General features: G+C 47.0%; 1 protein-coding gene across 1 annotated transcript in view; it reads left to right on the top strand.

Moving 5' to 3' along the window:
* COL27A1 (collagen type XXVII alpha 1 chain) overlaps positions 1-21,428 on the top strand; it is a 453,351-nt gene that overhangs the window by 281,510 nt on the left and 150,413 nt on the right. Inside the window, exons 30-35 of the mRNA XM_063936676.1 lie at positions 4,614-4,658; positions 4,750-4,794; positions 4,875-4,928; positions 9,709-9,762; positions 13,503-13,556; positions 19,263-19,316. Of these exons, the coding sequence (XP_063792746.1) occupies positions 4,614-4,658; positions 4,750-4,794; positions 4,875-4,928; positions 9,709-9,762; positions 13,503-13,556; positions 19,263-19,316 (306 nt within the window). The remainder of the gene's footprint in view (positions 1-4,613; positions 4,659-4,749; positions 4,795-4,874; positions 4,929-9,708; positions 9,763-13,502; positions 13,557-19,262; positions 19,317-21,428) is intronic.

Raw genomic sequence — 21,428 nt, 5'->3', positions numbered from 1 at the left:
TGAGGTGTGTGATGAAGCCTGGGTTTCCCCCGATAAAAAACTGCTAATTTCTAAAAAATTATTGGCATTATACCCTTTCCCGCCAGAGGTTAGGGCACGTTGGGAAACACCCCCTAGGGTAGATAAGGCGCTCACACGCTTATCAAAACAAGTGGCGTTACCGTCTCCTGATACGGCCGCCCTCAAGGAACCAGCTGATAGGAAGCTGGAAAATATCCTAAAAAGTATATACACACATACTGGTATTATACTGCGACCAGCAATCGCCTCAGCCTGGATGTGCAGTGCTGGGGTGGCTTGGTCGGATTCCCTGACTGAAAATATTGATACCCTGGACAGGGACAATATATTATTGACTATAGAGCATTTAAAGGATGCATTTCTATATATGCGAGATGCACAGAGGGATATTTGCACTCTGGCATCAAGAGTAAGTGCGATGTCCATTTCTGCCAGAAGAGGATTATGGACATCGACAGTGGTCAGGGGATGCGGATTCCAAACGGCATATGGAAGTATTGCCGTATAAAGGGGAGGAGTTATTTGGGGTCGGTCTATCGGACCTGGTGGCCACGGCAACGGCTGGGAAATCCACCTTTTTACCCCAAGTCACCTCTCAGCAGAAAAAGATACCGTCTTTTCAGGCTCAGTCCTTTCGTCCCCATAAGGGCAAGCGGGCAAAAGGCCACTCATATCTGCCCCGGGGCAGAGGAAGGGGAAAAAGACTGCAGCAGACAGCCTCTTCCCACGAACAGAAGCCCTCCCCCGCTTCTGCCAAGTCCTCAGCATGACGCTGGGGCCTTACAAGCGGACTCAGGCACGGTGGGGGCCCGTCTCAAGAATTTCAGCGCGCAGTGGGCTCACTCGCAAGTGGACCCCTGGATCCTGCAGGTAGTATCTCAGGGGTACAAATTGGAATTTGAGACGTCTCCCCCTCGCCGGTTCCTGAAGTCTGCTTTACCAACGTCTCCCCCCGACAGGGAGGCGGTATTGGAAGCCATTCACAAGCTGTATTCCCAGCAAGTGATAATCAAGGTACCCCTCCTACAACAGGGAAAGGGGTATTATTCCACGCTGTTTGTGGTACCGAAGCCGGACGGCTCGGTGAGACCCATTTTAAATCTGAAATCCTTGAACACTTACATAAAAAGGTTCAAGTTCAAGATGGAGTCACTCAGAGCAGTGATAGCGAACCTGGAAGAAGGGGACTATATGGTGTCTCTGGACATCAAGGATGCTTACCTCCATGTCCCAATTTGCCCTTCTCACCAAGGGTACCTCAGGTTTGTGGTACAGAACTGTCACTATCAGTTTCAGACGCTGCCGTTTGGATTGTCCACGGCCCCCCGGGTCTTTACCAAGGTAATGGCCGAAATGATGATTCTTCTTCGAAGAAAAGGCGTCTTAATTATCCCTTACTTGGACGATCTCCTGATAAGGGCAAGGTCCAGAGAACAGTTAGAGGTCGGAGTAGCACTATCTCAAGTAGTACTACGACAGCACGGATGGATTCTAAATATTCCAAAATCGCAGCTGATTCCGACGACACGTCTGCTGTTCCTAGGAATGATTCTGGACACAGTACAGAAAAAGGTGTTTCTCCCGGAAGAGAAAGCCAGGGAGTTATCCGACCTAGTCAGGAACCTCCTAAGACCAGGCCAAGTGTCAGTACATCAATGCACAAGGGTCCTGGGAAAGATGGTGGCTTCTTACGAAGCGATTCCATTCGGCAGATTCCACGCAAGAACTTTTCAGTGGGATCTGCTGGACAAATGGTCCGGATCGCATCTTCAAATGCATCAGCGGATAACCCTGTCTCCAAGGACAAGGGTGTCTCTCCTGTGGTGGTTACAGAGTGCTCATCTCCTAGAGGGCCGCAGATTCGGCATTCAGAATTGGGTCCTGGTGACCACGGATGCCAGCCTGAGAGGCTGGGGAGCAGTCACACAGGGAAGAAATTTCCAGGGCTTGTGGTCAAGCATGGAAACGTCACTTCACATAAATATCCTGGAACTAAGGGCCATTTACAATGCCCTAAGTCAGGCAAGACCTCTGCTTCAGGGTCAGCCGGTGTTGATCCAGTCGGACAACATCACGGCAGTCGCCCACGTAAACAGACAGGGCGGCACAAGAAGCAGGAGGGCAATGACGGAAGTGGCAAGGATTCTTCGCTGGGCGGAAAATCATGTGATAGCACTGTCAGCAGTGTTCATTCCGGGAGTGGACAACTGGGAAGCAGACTTCCTCAGCAGACACGATCTTCACCCGGGGGAGTGGGGACTTCACCCAGAAGTCTTCCACATGATTGTGAACCGTTGGGAAAAACCAAAGGTGGACATGATGGCGTCCCGCCTCAACAAAAAACTGGACAGATATTGCGCCAGGTCAAGGGACCCTCAGGCAATAGCTGTGGACGCTCTGGTAACACCGTGGGTGTACCAGTCAGTGTATGTGTTCCCTCCTCTTCCTCTCATACCAAAAGTACTGAGAATCATAAGAAGGAGAGGAGTAAAGACTATACTCATGGCTCCGGATTGGCCAAGAAGGACTTGGTACCCGGAAATTCAAGAGATGCTCACGGAAGACCCGTGGCCACTACCTCTAAGAAAGGACCTGCTCCAGCAGGGACCCTGTCTGTTCCAAGACTTACCGCGGCTGCGTTTGACGGCATGGCGGTTGAACGCCGGATCCTGAAGGAAAAAGGCATTCCGGATGAAGTCATCCCTACCCTGATCAAAGCCAGGAAGGATGTAACCGTACAACATTATCACCGTATTTGGCGTAAATATGTTGCGTGGTGCGAGGCCAGAAAGGCCCCTACAGAGGATTTTCAACTGGGTCGATTCCTGCATTTCCTGCAAACAGGACTGTCTATGGGCCTCAAATTGGGGTCCATTAAGTTTCAAATTTCGGCCCTGTCAATATTCTTCCAAAAAGAACTAGCTTCTGTTCCTGAAGTTCAGACGTTTGTCAAGGGAGTACTGCATATACAGCCTCCTTTTGTGCCTCCAGTGGCACCTTGGGATCTCAATGTAGTTTTGGGTTTCCTAAAATCACATTGGTTTGAACCACTCACCACTGTGGACTTAAAATATCTCACATGGAAAGATTTTCTGACTCGCTGTTTATCCTGTATGCACCAAACAAGCTGGGTGCTCCTGCTTCTAAGCAGACGATTGCTCGTTGGATTTGTAGTACAATTCAGCTTGCACATTCTGTGGCAGGCCTGCCACAGCCAAAATCTGTAAAAGCCCATTCCACACGGAAAGTGGGCTCATCTTGGGCGGCTGCCCGAGGGGTCTCGGCTTTACAACTTTGCCGAGCAGCTACTTGGTCAGGGGCAAACACGTTTGCTAAATTCTACAAATTTGATACCCTGGCTGAGGAGGACCTGGAGTTCTCTCATTCGGTGCTGCAGAGTCATCCGCACTCTCCCGCCCGTTTGGGAGCTTTGGTATAATCCCCATGGTCCTTTCGGAGTCCCCAGCATCCACTAGGACGTTAGAGAAAATAAGAATTTACTTACCGATAATTCTATTTCTCATAGTCCGTAGTGGATGCTGGGCGCCCATCCCAAGTGCGGATTGTCTGCATTACTTGTACATAGTTATTGTTACAAAAATCGGGTTATTGTTGTTGTGAGCCATCTTTTCAGAGGCTCCTTCTGTTATCATGCTGTTAACTGGGTTCAGATCACAAGTTGTACGGTGTGATTGGTGTGGCTGGTATGAGTCTTACCCGGGATTCAAAATCCTTCCTTATTGTGTACGCTCGTCCGGGCACAGTATCCTAACTGAGGCTTGGAGGAGGGTCATGGGGGGAGGAGCCAGTGCACACCAGGTAGTCCTAAAGCTTTTTACTTTTGTGCCCAGTCTCCTGCGGAGCCGCTATTCCCCATGGTCCTTTCGGAGTCCCCAGCATCCACTACGGACTATGAGAAATAGAATTATCGGTAAGTAAATTCTTATTTTTACATCTGCCCCACGGTATGATGCAATTGGGGGTAGGGTAATCTTCTAAAAAGATCTAAAGTATGACAGTGACATACCTCCCAACATGACCCTCTCCAGGAGGGACAAAATGCTCTGCTCCTGGACTACCCTCTTAATTTAGGATTGCTGTCACCTGTTTTGAACAGGTAATGGATAAGAAAGGTGTTCAGCACAGGTGATGGCAATCATACATTAAGAGGGAAGTCCAGGAGCAGAGCATTCTGTCCCTCCTGGAGGGGGTTATGTTGGGAGGTATGCAGTGACTAGCCAACAGGTAGAATATACAAGCCCAATTTTGCTTGTAGCCTGCCCAGAGGGATAATGTCAAATTTATGTTTAGTGTACAATATTTTTTGCTTTACAAAGTTAAGAAAAGTCAATTATTGAAGTTCTAGCCCCTTAAACCATTCAAAAGTTGATCTCCACATACTACTATATTTCTGTGAATTCTAACCCACAGTCCAGGTTTACTGCTATAATAGGGTCACTTTGCAGAATATTGAGAGATTAGCCTGGCAGTCCACAGGTGCTGTTAGTTGTACGCTGGTTTGACTATCAAGTAATCTACAATAAAAGATCTCCCAGAGAGTATAGTAAGCAGTTTAACTGTCCTGTTTACAGGGACCTCATGGAATACAGGGCAAAGAAGGACTGGTGGGACAACAGGTAAGTTTATTCATTAGGTGGCCTGTATATCTCTGGAGAACAGGAACTGATGTGGACACAGAGTGTGACAGCAACTTGTTGTTATGTGCAGGGCAAGATGGGAGAAAGAGGACTTGTCGGGCCACGAGGATTTCCAGTAAGTAACGACACACAACCACTGGCTTTTGATTTTGGTAATATGTTCATTATAAACTCACTCATTACACATTTTTACAGGGAATTCCAGGACCCTCTGGCCCACCTGGGGAGAAAGGAATTCCAGGGAATCCGGTAAGTGTCACACGTACTACGTTTTCTAATTACTTGTTGTGTGTGGTAATTCTGTTTCTCGCTGCTCCTGACACTTAATGAAATTATGAGCAGATTAGAAGCCATAGGAAGGCATAGCATTTCATGACACCTCACCCAGTAATAGCATTCCAGAACACGTTAGAGAGTGACTAACTGAAACACAAGGGTGCTCAGGGAAAAGCTGGCGTAACCGATAGCAAATAAACACTTTGGGGGTCATTCCGAGTTGATCGTAGCTGTTCTAAATTTAGCACAGCTACGACCATGAACTCAGACATGCGAGGGGACGCCCCACATATCAGTGCTGGCCCCCCCTGCAGAAGTGCAAAGGCATCGCACAGCGGCGATGCCTTTGCACTTCAAGAGTAGCTCCCGGCCAGCGCAGCTTTAGCACGGTCCGGCCACGCCTGCGTTGGCAGGACTGCGCCCACAGAAGGGCGGCCAAACGCTGCCGTTTCGCCCCCCTCCCATCGACCGCCTCTGCCTGTCAGTCAGGCAGAGGCGATCGTAGCGCAGCGACGGGCGACCATGCGCCAGCGCACTGCGGTGCCAGCGCATGCTCAGTTCTGACCCGATCGCTACGCTGCGAAAAACTGCAGCGTGCGATCGGGTCAGAATGATCCCCTATATTGCATAATTCCTCAAATCCAGTCCTCGAGGCACACTAGCAGTCCATGTTTTCCAGGTCTCCTCACAGAATCACAAGTGAAATCATTTGAACCACCTGTGATTTTTTTAAAGTGTGTCACCTGTGCTCCAGCAAGGAGATATAGGAAAACATGCACTGTAAGGGGTTGATTCAATTACAAGCAACATTCTCTCGACTGCAAGTAAGTGCGGCTATAATGAATATTTCCGGACTCGCAGATTTTAGTTTGCTGCCCCATGTACAGTAATCCACGAGATCAAAGCCCAAGGGGCGGGTGGATTGCAGGACCACTGGCAGCATTTCCACTCTGTTACAACAGCAACACCACAAATCTCCCCCCCCCTTCCACACACACACACACACAAAATTTGTGATCACTCTGTGGTTTGGGTGCTCAACCAGAAGTTCTCACTCCCTAACCAAGACCTTAGATGGGTTCAAGACCATAGATGGGTTTAGCCGCTTTGCAATGGCTAAACAAGGTAATAATGGGCATGCACACGTGGAATGCATGCCCAAGGGGGAAAGAGGGGGACACAATTGAATTGCTCTGGTGGGTTTGTTTCCCACAAAACAATCCCCCCCCCCCCCCCCCACGTAGTGTGTTCCAAGGACTGGATCTGAGAAACACTGCTCTAAACCGTACTAGAGAAATTGTATTGACAGATTGGTTGCTGGCAGAAACACCACCTTTTTCCCCTTTGACAGTTTTCGTAAGTGTCCAGTCTAGAACCGCTTGAGAAGACTATTTTAAAATGTGGTACTATAGCAGGGCTTTCTAATGTCAAGACTGTTAATGCTTAATTTGTGAACCCCTCAACCTCCAATACTTAAAATACTTCTCTACCTTTACAGCATCTGGCCCTCAAGAATATAGGGGCCAATTCAGACCTGATCGCTAGGCTGCGTTTTCTCACAGCCTGCGACCAGATCTGAACTGCGCATGCGTAAGCACCACAGTACGCAGGTGCGATGGACCGTAGCAGTTGGGATCGCTGGTCAGTGACGGGATGGTGCGAAATTTCCAAATACACGGGCGATCGCAAGGAGATTGACAGGAAGAGGGCGTTTGTGGGTGGCAACTGACCGTTTTCTGGGAGTGTTTGGAAAAACGCAGGCGCGTCCAAGCGTTTGCCGGAAGGGTTCCTGACGTCAATTCCGGTCCCGGACAGGCTGAAGTGATCGCAGCGGCTGAGTAAGTCCTGGGCAGCGCAGAGACTGCACAAAATCTGTTTGTACAGCTCTGCTACACATGTGATCGCACACTTGCACAGCGAAAATACACTCACCTAAGGGCGGTGACTATCTGATCGCAGGACTGCAAAAATCGCTGCCTAGCGATCAGGTCTGAATTACCCCCATAGTTATGTAACATATAATGCCTTCCTTATGCAGATACCTGATTAGCACTGTTATAGATCTGCCTAGGAAAGAATAGCATTTTGGAACATGCTACTTGAGAACCTAGACTTCTAGAACCCATTACAAAAAAAGGGGTATATTGACTCAGAGAAATAAAGTACCAACTAATTAGCCAAGTACCAGATTAAGGTTTGTGGGGGACCCCTCCAATAAATTGACCCCTTGCCTTACCCCCTCCTAATATGGCCACATCCCATATATCGCCACAGCGCATATCTGCTGCACAGTGTGCCTATTTCCCCCCCATCCCGGGCCTCCCTGGGTAGTACTCAGTGAGTCCTCGGCTGCGTATACAGACTGCATACAGGGTAGAGCAGTGGCTTTGGAGTCCCGTTATCAGCGGCACAGAAGTGTTGTGTCACGTGATGCAGATGGTGGGACTAGGGAGCCGCTCTGCATTGTATGCAGTGTGTGCATGCAGAATGTAGGGGTGGCACTCGATATACCGGCTGTGGCACTCTATATGCCGGAATCCTGACCGCCGGGATACAGACGAGTATGCTCCCTCTTGGGGTGTCCACAACACCCTTGGAGGGAGAATAAATAGTGTGGCGTGCGTACCGTGCCCGCAGCGAGGTGCGAGCCTGCAAGGGGCTCTTTTGCGCTCGCCCCGCTGCCGGCATTCCGGCGGTCAGGATCCCGGCGCTAGTATGCTGGGTGCCGGGATCCCGACAGCCGGCAACTCGTACTACACCCGAATGTAGAACCACGGCAGCCCCCCGTCCGGGAACAGCTCCTAACTCCTCTTTTTGCCAATAGTATAGTCAGACTGACACTGTGTGGGGGCCAACTGCCCCTGGAAACCCCCCCTTAGTTCGGCCCTGGTTAAGAGCTGGTTGGTTGGTACTTTATCTCTCTCCACTTTATTCTTTTCCAATCTGTGATGCACATGCCCCTAAGTACCTAGAAGTCACTGAAACTAATGCTTTAATGTGAACACAACAAATATAAAGCTAAATGTAAAAAAAAAAAATTTAGGAGGAACAAGGATCAATAGAAAGATTTCTCTCTGATGAATGCAGAGCATATTACGCAGCTCACAGAAACATAGATCTTACGCAGATTCTGGTCAATTCAGTAGCACTGTAGAGTAACGGAAATCAGTACATATAGGAGGTGATTCCGAGTTGTTCGCTCGCTAGCTGCTTTTAGCAGCATTGCACACGCTAAGCCGCCGCCCTCTGGGAGTGCATCTTAGCTTAGCAGAAGTGCGAACGAAAGATTAGCAGAATTGCAAATAGAAATTTCTTAGCAGTTTCTGAGTAGCTCCAGACTTACTCAGCCATTGCGACCAGCTCAGTCCTTTTCGTTCCTGGTTTGACGTCACAAACACACCCAGCGTTTGCCCAACCACTCCCCCGTTTCTCCAGCCACTCCTGCGTTTTGCAACTCGAACGCCTGCGTTTTTCCGCACATTCCCATAAATCGTCCAGTTTCCGCCCAGAAACACACACTTCCTGTCAATCACACTACGATCAGCACAGCGATGAAAAAGCTTTGTTATGCCATGAGTAAACTACCTAACTTTTGTGTAAAATAACTAAGCGCATGCGCTCTGCGAACCTTGCGCATGCGCAGTAAGCGACTAATCGCAGTATAGCGAAAATCGGCAACGAGCGAACAACTCGGAATGACCCCCATAATGTGATATTCTAGCAGAATGTGGTGGTGAATTTATATTCAAACAATATCTGAACATTTCACTATTTAGCCTGTTATGGTATAATTGACTACTAAAGAACACCAAGGAGACCAGATCCTTCAGTCTGTTTTTACTTTACTGGGTTTCTTTCCAAATGTGTGATATCTCTGTAGTGATAATCTGGCTGTCATTATCCAAGCCACAGACTATTTGGAAAAAGTCCTTTGTGACCGCCGTAATGCTGTAGTAGATAGGCAAGTAGATAGTGAGCTCAGAATTGACAGTGCACTGTAATAAATAAGAGAGAGGAATCTGGTTTCAGCCTGGTTCTGTGACAGTGTAGTGGATCGCTACTGGGATTGTTAGTGAGGTGCCTCAGCATTTCACCCCTGCTGGCCTACTCACCGAATGGAAAAATACATTCTTGTGTGGTATCTAAAACCATGAACCCCTTTGTATAGACTTAGGGGGACATTTACTAAGCAGTGATAAGAGCAGAGAAGTGAGCCAGTGGAGAAAATGCCCCATCAACCAATCAGCAGCTCTGTATCATTTTATAGTATGCAAATTATAGATGTTACTTCAGTGCTGATTGGTTGCCATGGTCAACCTCTCCACTGGCTCACTTCTCCACTCTTATCACTGCTTAGTAAATGTCCCCCTCAGTCAGGGTCACCAACACTCCTGCCACAATCTGACCAGTCACATTGATGTCTGGAAGTACCCTTAAAATAAGTCTTTCCGGGCAGGTTATCGATGCCTGGAAGGCTTAAGTATAGGATCAGTCTAGGTTTTCCATTCTGACGCATTTCATTGGTGGCTTCTTTGTGTGTAGTCATTTCCGCCCTTTCTCTGGCCTAAGTGATACACATGTTCCATGCTACAGCAACACCTCGGCTTTGTAGGACATTACATGGAGGGTTCACTTCTAAGAAAATGTTTCGGTCTGACTGTCTTATTGCCTCATTGATTTTTGACGGCTTATGACATATCTCGTAAAATGCCGGCATTACTGAATGCTGTAAGTATTTGTCTCTCTTTTACAGGGGCCATCAGGACCACAAGGACCCGTCGGGGCTTTGGGGGAAATCGGACATAAGGTATGACGTAATAAATGCCTCGAACCTCTCGCCAACTTTTTTTTAACCAAATCTTTGAAATCGATCATAGTTGTTTATTAGGTCCAAAATGATTTAAAAGGCCTATCGACTGTGGCCAGGACAACTTGTACGGGTTGGCCGCCTTTGTTACCTCCATTGCGGGTGACATGGGTGAGTGTAGGGCATGGTGTGACTGTTTTGTATGCCACATAAATCCTGGCTGTGATGTCTCTAGCTAGAAAGAGCGCCTTGTTTCCGTATTGTACAGCTTATCAAAAACATCTGATCTTGCAAAACAAATGTTAAAACCATTATAAACTCATTAGACTTTGCTTACCCAGCCCAAAAAAGTAATTTGGGGTTAAGAACTACATCTTGGCTCTGAGTTTTGGACGCAGCACAACTTTCTGTAAAATCCTTCTGTAGCTTCAGAAGAGAGAGAGGGTGAGAGCCCCGTGGAACAGAGTGGTCAGATCTGGGTCTAATGATGAGGTCTTCTTCATGATCCAGCACATCTCCTTTTACAATATTCAGTACATAGATGACTTCTATGCTACAGAAATGGTAAAGGATGAAGATCTATATATATATTTTTCTCAATATTGATAAATAAGAGGGATGCAGTTAGCATTATTGGTGCGAAGCAGTGTATATGGTATCTGACTTTTTTTAAACAAAGGGCCTCTGTAGTGGATGCAGTCTTTAGGTTGACAATACCAATGTCGACATAATGTTGACAGTTATGTCTACACTGTTAAAATTTCCAAAGGTGACATGGCGACATTCGGGTTAGGTTTGTGGGAAGGTTATGGTTAGGCTACAGGGGGGAGAGGTTAAGGCTAGTCACTAGAGGGATAGGGCTGACTGTCCCTAGGTCAGATGACTGTGCCTGAATGGACAGGCACATGACAGCGGGACCGGGAAGCTGCAGCCATTGGGAGCAGGTAAGTCACCGCTGGGCCACCAGTTACACTATGTTGACATATTTATGTTGCCATTGGGAATGTCAACATATCATACCATACCCCTGGTGTTTGCGTCATATAGTTCTGATAGTGATACACGTCGGTAATAGCTAATTTGTAATCTACAGCCACCTTACCAACTCTCAGTACCTACAGCCCTGTATGACTGTCTGAAACATTACTGTGGAAAGAAGCATATTGTATCTTGAGCAGCTTTTATTACATTATGAAAATCCCTTCTTTCCTGCTCAAACCCATCGTTTTAATGAAAGTGTATTTGTCGTTCATTGCTGAAACGTGTGACATTAAAGTGTATCGGTTACTTATGCACAGTGGAGGCAGCTATAGAGATAATTCAGCATATTAATTCACCAGGATTCGTGACATCACTAAAGTGTGAAGCAATATAAGTCACCGTCTCTATCTCTATTTGAAAAATTCTCGATCCCTGCAATGTACCGTTTTACACTCAAAGTGCTGAGAAAATCATAAGGAGAACTTTGTTCTTTTCCTCCCTGTCTAGAGCCTCCTAATACTTTGCCTAATGCATAGTGCAAATTAGCTGTTTGTGGGGGCTCTCCTGTGGCTGATGAACATGTGACACAGAATTTGCGTTGTGCATGTCCCAGAATGGCACTGAAGTACGGGCTGTGCAGAGTCATGCACATTTCCACTAACGACTGTAGAGGCAGAACGGGGTTGTGACGGGACTTTCTCACGTAGGCAATGTTCAGTCGACGCAGATGCGTTCTATGTCCAGTTGTATCCAGCCTCAATGTGCCCTGCAGCTTTAGATGTCTGGCGTAAGTGAGCCGACACGGTCCCGTGCAACTCTGCTAACGTTGGGCATCTTATTCTCAACTTGATGTGGCTAGGACGCACCGGGATAATGTGTTGATTAATGTGATATGACACTTGTATCGTGTGTTTGACCGAGTCTGTAAACGAAGCAGACAGAACTTGTATTGGAATAAAGTTGCAGCTGCTACATTGTAGAACTTCGAATACAGATTCAGACACTCGCCACACACAGCTATACAAGTGTCGCATATCAAATTAATCGGCACAGTCTCCTTGTGCATCCTAACCACATTGTGTTGCTACTAACACACACAAGAAAAGATGTCCGACGCTAACGCAGTCTCACGGGACCCAGCGCACCGAGAGGGGCTGTGTGGCATGACTGTAGCAGTGATATATGAGGACACATCTGTAGACCCGAGTGTGATGGGAAATCTGCCTGTCTGGAGTCGTGTCCAGTTATAAGGCAGGAGCAACTACTCACTGATAATTTCTTGTAGAAAATCAGGTGCATATGTTTCACACGCAGATGCGGCGCATTTTTAGATGAATACTGCTCTGCATATGAATGCATATATGTATTTATTTTTAGCGAATGTACCTCAATTTATTATCGGCTGTCACCAGACCCTTAATGCTTATTTAGGGTTTGATTCAGAGTCGGACACAATGCCGATGATGAGAGATTTTTTTTGTTTTGTTTTTTTACTGCGGATGTATCAGAGTCGCACCTCGCATGCGTCCCGATTGTACCCGTACAGAGTCGCAATTACAGTTTCATATGCACGGAGTTGGTCCATTTAATGGGCGTGTTGTGGGTGTCCCTGAAGGCAATTGGATTGCGTACACAGGGGGTAACTCTGAGTTGATCGCAGCAGGAACTTTGTTAGCAGTTGGGCAAAACCATGTGCACTGCAGGGGAGGCAGATATAACATGTGCAGAGAGAGTTAGATTTGGGTGGGGTGTGTTCAATCTGTAATCTAAATTGCAGTCTAAAAATAAAGCAGACAGTATTTACCCTGCACAGAAACAAAATAACCCACCCAAATCTAACTCTCTGTGCAAATGTTATATCTGTCCCCCCTGCAGTGCACATGGTTTTGCCCAATTGCTAACAAACTTGCTGCTGCGATCAACTCAGAATTTCCCCCATAGACGCTTAATAGCTCACATAGGAGACCATATTCAGATGGATAAATGCCAGCTACCGCAGAGCTGGTGCAAGTAATTGGTGCGAGTGATGGTGCTGTATAAGAACGCACCAATCTGTATTACTGTATGTACAGACGCTGACAGGGGGCGTCTCCATCCTTACACATTTGCCTGCACAGATACACACAAGGAAAGGGCTTTGTATCATCATAGGCATAAGGTCGCAGACGGGCGACCACCAGTAGACATAGCTACGCACACTTCTGCCTGCACCTCTAACTCTGGCCTTAGTGTAAATGGTTTCCACATACGCCTAACTTGTCTTCATCCATCAATAATGAATCTCTGAGTTCATACATATACTCCCCTCCTCTTGTAAAAAATAGCTGACAGGAACGTAGTATTAATGGCCATTGAAGAATGTGGTTTGGGGTGCACTCCTAACCAACTAAATTATTTATTTTACAAGGTGGTTATTAAAGTTCTTAGTCATAATAGCCCTGTCCTCCATTGTGGCTGTGAGCGTGGGATAAGATGCAGGTTGTGTCGTCTTCTCAGTGACCTTATTTCCTTTCTCTTCCTGCGCGGTGCGCCACTCCAACCCAGCAGATCGTTCTCATCCCTTTGTTCTAGGTCACAATATCTATCATGTTATTATTCCTGCTCTATTCTTCATATGACTCGCTTAGAAAATTATCTCCTTGCATCCTTTTTCCTTAATGATGCTACAGGAGTCACTGTGTTGATTAGTGTCCATTGTCCGACACACGTGTAGTGGAAATAACCGTATGAAATGCTTAAACTGATATCATTCATTGTAGGGACCTCCTGGGAAGAAGGGTGAGCCAGGACCACAAGGTGAACCAGGAATGAAGGTGAGAGTTAAGTCTACTGTAATCAATCTATATCATAATATATATCATGTGTGCAAGCAGAGATATTGCTGGGAAATCATTTGCTAGAAGAGCTATTGAAAGAATACAGGTGCCCCTTCAAGCTTTCATTCCGCCGGCCCATCAGATTATTGTGGATTTAACGGACTGGAACTAATAGGCCAGAGTAACATCTGATCTTATATAGAATCTAGCAGAGAGTAATCGGGACTGAAAATGCGGCTAGATGAAGACACCCATCAAACAGTAACACTGGTGTCCTGAGGGGAGCTCAAGGAGGATAGATACCTCCCGTGCTGCAAAAGGTCATCTGGCCGCACGTGTCTGTGGCCAAATTGGTAATGATCCAGCCTCTTGGGGCTTGGGTGGAGCAGCTGTATCTGGAGCACCTTACAACTGTCTGCACAATACACAAGCAGTAGAGTAGTACCACCACAATAGCGGAGGTTCGGCCACATTGGCAATGATCCAGCCTCTTGGTGCTTGGGTGGAGCAGCTGTATCTGGAGCACCTTACAACTGTCTGCACAATACACAAGCAGTAGAGTAGTACCACCACAATAGCGGAGGTTCGGCCACATTGGCAATGATCCAGCCTCTTGGTGCTTGGGTGGAGCAGCTGTATCTGGAGCACCTTACAACTGTCTGCACAATACACAAGCAGTAGAGTAGTACCACCACAATAGCGGAGGTTCGGCCACATTGGCAATGATCCAGCCTCTTGGTGATTTTGGTGGAGCAGCTGTATCTGGAGCACCTTACAACTGTCTGCACAATACACAAGCAGTAGAGTAGTACCACCACAATAGCGGAGGTTCGGCCACATTGGCAATGATCCAGCCTCTTGGTGCTTGGGTGGAGCAGCTGTATCTGGAGCACCTTACAACTGTCTGCACAATACACAAGCAGTAGAGTAGTACCACCACAATAGCGGAGGTTCGGCCACATTGGCAATGATCCAGCCTCTTGGTGCTTGGGTGGAGCAGCTGTATCTGGAGCACCTTACAACTGTCTGCACAATACACAAGCAGTAGAGTAGTACCACCACAATAGCGGAGGTTCGGCCACATTGGCAATGATCCAGCCTCTTGGTGATTTTGGTGGAGCAGCTGTATCTGAAGCACCTTACAACTGAGGTTCGGCCACATTGGCAATGATCCAGCCTATTGGTGCTTTGGTGGAGTGGCTGTAACTGGGAGGAGGGAAAGCGGCTGTATCTGCGGCACCTTATAACTGCCCGCACAGTACACAAGCTGCTTAGTAGTAGCAGTATGGTAGACGACCGGGGCAGGAGCTGCTTGAGATTGTCCCAACTGTCACTGAAAATGTAGGTGTCTAAGTTAGATTTGCTTTTGATACTCTTCCAAATACATTTCTGCCTTAATGTCATCCTGTTTATTTTGGAGGGTACAGCACGCAGCGCTCTTACTTTTTGTTGTGTATCTCCATTTCATGTCACCCCCACCGACCATATCATTATTTTTGGCATGCCACCCCTGGCTTATGACAGAAGCTACTGTTCCCCTTTTGTGATAGAGGTGAAACATAAACCACCCCTCCCCCTCGTGTACCTTTTTTTTGGGGGGGGAACAAAACTCTATTGATAGGCGCCGTCCTGCCATTAGGAAATGCAAGGCTCACAGTAGCTGACGGCTGTTAGGCCTGACAGCGTGATGCTCTTATCTCAGCTGGGCAGGAGGCGAGCTCTGTGTGTATTGCACAAGCTGCCTCCGTCTCCATGTGCTGGCGATTTACATGAGCCGCTTAGCTGGAGACCTGCAGACTGTGCCTGACACAGCTGCCTTTCCCAAGCTTATTCCCTGTGCTGAACAGCAGTAGTTTGTTTTCTGAACAAAGGGTCAGAGCGTCGCAGGCACCAAACGAAGAAATATTTATAGTATAAAAACAGGAAGAAAGAAAGCTCTGGCATTGGACCTGCGTTTTAAAATAGAAAATTACAAGTAATATAAACCAATGCCCGGAGTAGCGCTGCAGCTGTTAGCGCTCCCCGTCATCCCTACCATAATCCGCTTTGTTTTAAGTTATTTATAAGTATTATTCTCAGAACCAAATAATGTCCATTTTCTCTATGACTTATTGCAGGCCTGGACAACCTGTTGTTTTGTTGCTGTTGTGAAACTACAAGTTCCACTATACCCTGCCAGCTATTATATGTTTGGCAAAGCATGCTGGGGCTTGTAGTTTTACAACACCCTAAAAATCACAACTTGTCCAGAGCTGCCTTATTTTTATTTTTTTAAGCCAATGCAATCATTTTTACATAGAAATCATTGTAACTAATAAGGCAACAGAAAAACGAATAACCTTTTTCCGCCAAAGTCCCGCATCTGACACGGAATTAGAAATATGGTTGCAAGCTGGGTCAGACCGATAACTTACTCTGTTCCCAATGCAGCACCGACCCGGGATATTCCTGGTCGGCGCTGTTTACACTGTATACAGGTGCAGTGACGGCGCTTGTAGATGTCATCATCTCCAAGTGCCGGAAACCACAGATCTCCCCTGAACACCTTACCGGAGCGAACCAGCAACCTGCAGGTCGTGTTGCACGTACACTGCTTGCTCTTTTGACCCACCTGCTGTCTGAAAATGGACGTTACGGGCAGGGAGAAATTACAAACCGAAACGGTCCGGAACCCTACAGGGAGGCTGTAATCTCTCCCTCCCCGGTGACAGCTGTCAAAGACTGAAGACACCTTCCATTTTTGACAAAATCGCCTTGCTGTAAATGGGTCCCTGGTCGGATGACCTGGGTTACTCGTTTACATTGCCCCTTAACTACGCGGGATGATTCCCAGGTAACTGGAACTGGCATTTTGGCGGGGGTTTTAAGGAGCAAAAACACAGGTTATTACGCGTTCATGTGCAAATAAAATGTGTTTTTGAAGGCAGTGGAAAAGGAGCATAAGCTGAAACATGTTCATGTTTGCATTTGTCGTCTAGCGCATTTCAGGATCTCATGGCTTAGGCACTACATAAGTACTAAATATTCTCAGCACTTACCTCCTATCTGGGAAGAACACCTACATTTCCTGGTGCTTTCACTGTGACTTTTTCCCATCTGCTCCCATTTGAATTGTGCATAATGCTGATTGTCCATTTTTGCAACTGTTGTGCAACAAGATGGAACACTAGATTTAAAACAAATTTGCTCAGTGCGCAATACAGCAGCACAGAGACACATTGATCATGCTTGGATTGTATCATTACTTCATTACATTTTTGAAAACAGTATCTTACAATGGACCAGTAGCTACGTACAGTTAATACCGTGCAGGTGGCAAATGTGTAGGCTCTGACAAAAAGAACAGACAAAGGCCCTCATTCCGAGTTGTTCACTCGCTAGCTGCTTTTAGCAGCATTGCACATGCTAGGCTGCCCCCCTCTGGGAGTGTATTTTAGCTTAGCAGAATTGCGAACAAAAGAGTAGCAGAATTGCTACTAAATAATTATTTGCAGTTTGCAGCTCCGGACCTACTCACGAATTGCGATCAGCTCAGTCCGTTTAGTTCCTGGTTTGACGTCACAAACACGCCCTGCGTTCGGCCAGCCACTCCCCCGTTTCTCCAGACACTCCCGCGTTTTTCCCTGACACGCCTGCGTTTTTTTGCAAACGCCGGGAAAACGCTGAGTTGCCACCCAGAAACGCCCCTTTCCTGTCAATCATTTACCGAACACCAGTGCGACTGAAAAGTGCCGCAGAAGCCACAGCAAAACAGCTATATATAATAAAATAACTAAGCGCATGCGCAGTTAGTAACAAATCGCAGCATAGCGAAAATCGCCAACGAGCGAACAACTCGGAATGACCCCCAAAGACTTGGCGATGTGCTCACACAATGATAAATACCACTTCACCAGCAAGCCATGGAAACAAGGGGGGTATGGCTCAGCCATTAATAAAGAACAATATATACAATTACAGAGCGCTAGCGAATAGATAATTTAATAAAACATATATTTATAAAAATTCTGGATATTTCTTGTTAAATTAACTATTCAGTAGCGCAAATGACATTTGTTCTGACAATATGCAGCCTCACTATTGGGCTCACTAGGAGAAGTTACCCATGGCTACCATTCCGCTTCTGCCTATTATTTTTAGAATGTACTGTACTTTTGCTTGAAGCTGATAAGTTCACTCTTTTAGAAGGTTTAATACATCACCCCCACTATGTAATATGAAATATAACAACTTTTTGAATTCCAAATAAGTTCTATATTCACTAAAATAAAGGCCACACCCCTATAGTGATCTTGTATATATGTCAGGGCAATATCCCTGGACTGTCACAGAATGGTATAGGGCAGTGGGAGAGCATGGTACTAAGGCCTTACCCTTAGAGTGATCTCCTGTATATGTCATGGGAATATCCCTGGACTGTCACAGAATGGTATAGGGCTGTGGGAGAGCATAGTAGTGAGGCCTTACCCTTAGAGTGATCTCCTGTATATGTCATGGGAATATCCCTGGACTGTCACAGAATGGTATAGGGCTGTGGGAGAGCATAGTACTGAGGCCTTACCCTTAGAGTGATCTCCTGTATATGTCATGGGAATATCCCTGGACTGTCACAGAATGGTATAGGGCAGTGGGAGAGCATAGTACTAAGGCCTTACCCTTAGAGTGATCTCCTGTATATGTCATGGGAATATCCCTGGACTGTCACAGAATGGTATAGGGCTGTGGGAGAGCATAGTACTGAGGCCTTACCCTTAGAGTGATCTCCTGTATATGTCATGGGAATATCCCTGGACTGTCACAGAATGGTATAGGGCAGTGGGAGAGCATGGTACTAGGGTCATACCCTTACAGTGATCTCCTGTATATGTCATGGGAATATCCCTGGACTGTCACAGAATGGTATAGGGCAGTGGGAGAGCATGGTACTAGGGTCATACCCTTACAGTGATCTCCTGTATATGTCATGGGAATATCCCTGGACTGTCACAGAATGGTATAGGGCTGTGGGAGAGCATGGTACTAAGGCCTTACCCTTAGAGTGATCTCCTGTATATGTCATGGGAATATCCTGGGACTGTCACAGAATGGTATAGGGCAGTGGGAGAGCATGGTACTGAGGCCTTACCCTTACAGTGATCTCCTGTATATGTCATGGGAATATCCCTGGACTGTCACAGAATGGTATAGGGCAGTGGGAGAGCATGGTACTGAGGCCTTACCCTTACAGTGATCTCCTGTATATGTCATGGGAATATCCCTGGACTGTCACAGAATGGTATAGGGCAGTGGGAGAGCATGGTACTGAGGCCTTACCCTTACAGTGATCTCCTGTATATGTCATGGGAATATCCCTGGACTGTCACAGAATGGTATAGGGCAGTGGGAGAGCATGGTACTAGGGTCATACCCTTACAGTGATCTTGTGTATATGTCATGGGAATATCCTGGGACTGTCACAGAATACAGAATGGTATAGGGCAGTGGGAGAGCATGGTACTAGGGTCATACCCTCACAGTGATCTTGTGTATATGTCATGGGAATATCCTGGGACTGTCACAGAATACAGAATGGTATAGGGCTGTGGGAGAGCATGGTAATAAGACGGAGGATAGTGGTTTACTTAACTCCACACTCTACAAGGGCTAGGCCACTGTTTCTAGATTAAATCTAAATGCTGATTCACTTTATCTTTCTGTCCTCAGGGAGATATTGGCCCACTGGGGATTCCGGGAGAAATTGGTCTCATAGGCCAGAGAGTGAGTATAACCCTACACATTGCTGTATGGGACTCTGGCCCTATACATTTATGTATGTTCCTTTGTTTGTTTGTCTAATGTAAATATTATGTGATGAATGTATACAGTATATTTGTTATAGGGCTTTACCTGGTTTCTATGATAGTGCTCGTAAATATGTGTGCAGAGCTCGCCAGTCACCATAGTGACCATCAGCTGTATTCTCTTTCCCATAATCCCAGTACTGTAGGGACTGATTTAAAGTTGGACGCATTTTATGCCAAAAACTCAGGCATAAAATGTGCCCAAAAACAATACGCATTCTGAGCATATTCTAGTGCTAGGGGCAACTAAAGATGTGTACGGGAGAGAACAGTAGCGCATGCTCCGGAGGAGAGAACAGTAGCGCATGCTCCGGAGGAGAGAACAGTAGCGCATGCTCTGGGGGGCGGGGGAGGGAGAACAGTAGCGCATGCTCCGGGGGTGGAGAACAGTAGCGCATGCTCCGGGGGGAGGAGGGGGGGGGGAGGTAGCTCATGCTCTGGAGGGGGGAGAACAGTGGCACATGCTCCGGGGGGGGGGGGGGGGGAGATGGGAACAGTAGCACATGCTTCGGGGGGGGACAGTATCGCATGCTCGGGGGGGACGGGGGGGGGGACAGTTGTGCATGCCCTGGTGGGAGAACAGTAGTGCAGTTTTATTATTACAGTTCCTCATTTGTACACAATTAAGTACTTTAATGAAGTGTCATATATATATATATGACATTTGTCTATATCTGGACAATGTTATTAATAGATGATAAAAATGTATTTATTAAATTATTCATATAGCGTGCATGTTTTGTGTAGTGCTTTACGGTGAATAATTTACTCACATCAGTCCCTACCACAGTGAAGCTTACGATCTACTGTATATTCCCTACCAGATGGACGCACACATACACTAGTCCAGTGTTTCTCCTCAAAGTGTGTGCTTGGGTGCCACAACACACTTACAGGGGTTCCGCAGCTGGGAGGATAGGTCCGTACTCAAATCAAATGATTTGCGCTGGCAAGTCATTAGACTTTGCCACACACTTGTAGCTACAGCTACAGTGCGTGGACATTTAAACACAGCTGGCACTTCCGCTCTGAGCCTCCCACTCCTGTATGCTAATGAGTCGCTGTCATTCTGGTGGTCCCCAGACCATCTGGGATCTGGTGGGGAGGGTCCGGATCTGATTATGACAGCGCTGGGGTGGAAATGTGCGCTGCCTAAATCACAGGTGGTTCTGGGGAGTCACGAGTGTGCACTGGCAGGTGGGGGTGAGTGAGTGTCAGTTACTCACTGGCACTACATGGTTAATGGATCGCACAGCTCCGTCCCTCCTGTGCGGTGAGGGCAGAGGAAGCAGCACTGGGGGCAAGGGGCAGAACTAGAAGGATAGCCATGTCCAACACAACATCAAAATATTGACTGAGTATCTCAACATGAAACTGCTATGATCATTCATAGGAGATTATTATGGTAAGAGAACCTTGCTTGGTGCTGCTAGTGTTACATAGCATGAGAGGTTCCAACTGAACCTCAACACTAGTCGAATTTGCAACTTGGGGTTCCGTGAAAAAAGTCAGAGACACTAAGGGTACCATGAACTGAAAAAGTTTGGGAACCACTGCACTAGCCAAATAACTTTTCTCTATCGTCCTAGTGGATGCTGGGGTTCCTGAAAGGACCATGGGGAATAGCGGCTCCGCAGGAGACAGGGCACAAAAAGTAAAGCTTTAGGATCAGGTGGTGTGCACTGGCTCCTCCCCCTATGACCCTCCTCCAAGCCTCAGTTAGATTTTTGTGCCCGGCCGAGAAGGGTGCAATCTAGGTGGCTCTCCTAAAGAGCTGCTTAGAAAATTTTAGCTTAGGTTTTTTATTTTACAGTGAGTCCTGCTGGCAACAGGATCACTGCAACGAGGGACTTAGGGGAGAAGAAGTGAACTCACCTGCGTGCAGGATGGATTGGCTTCTTTGGCTACTGGACATTAGCTCCAGAGGGACGATCACAGGTACAGCCTGGATGGTCACCGGAGCCTCGCCGCCGGCCCCCTTGCAGATGCTGAAACAAGAAGAAGGTCCAGAATCGGCGGCATGAAGACT

The sequence above is a fragment of the Pseudophryne corroboree genome, chromosome 8 (genome assembly GCF_028390025.1).
Source record: "Pseudophryne corroboree isolate aPseCor3 chromosome 8, aPseCor3.hap2, whole genome shotgun sequence".
In the NCBI taxonomy this organism is placed as follows: Eukaryota; Metazoa; Chordata; class Amphibia; order Anura; family Myobatrachidae; genus Pseudophryne; species Pseudophryne corroboree.
This window is presented reverse-complemented; position numbering and strand designations above follow the sequence as displayed.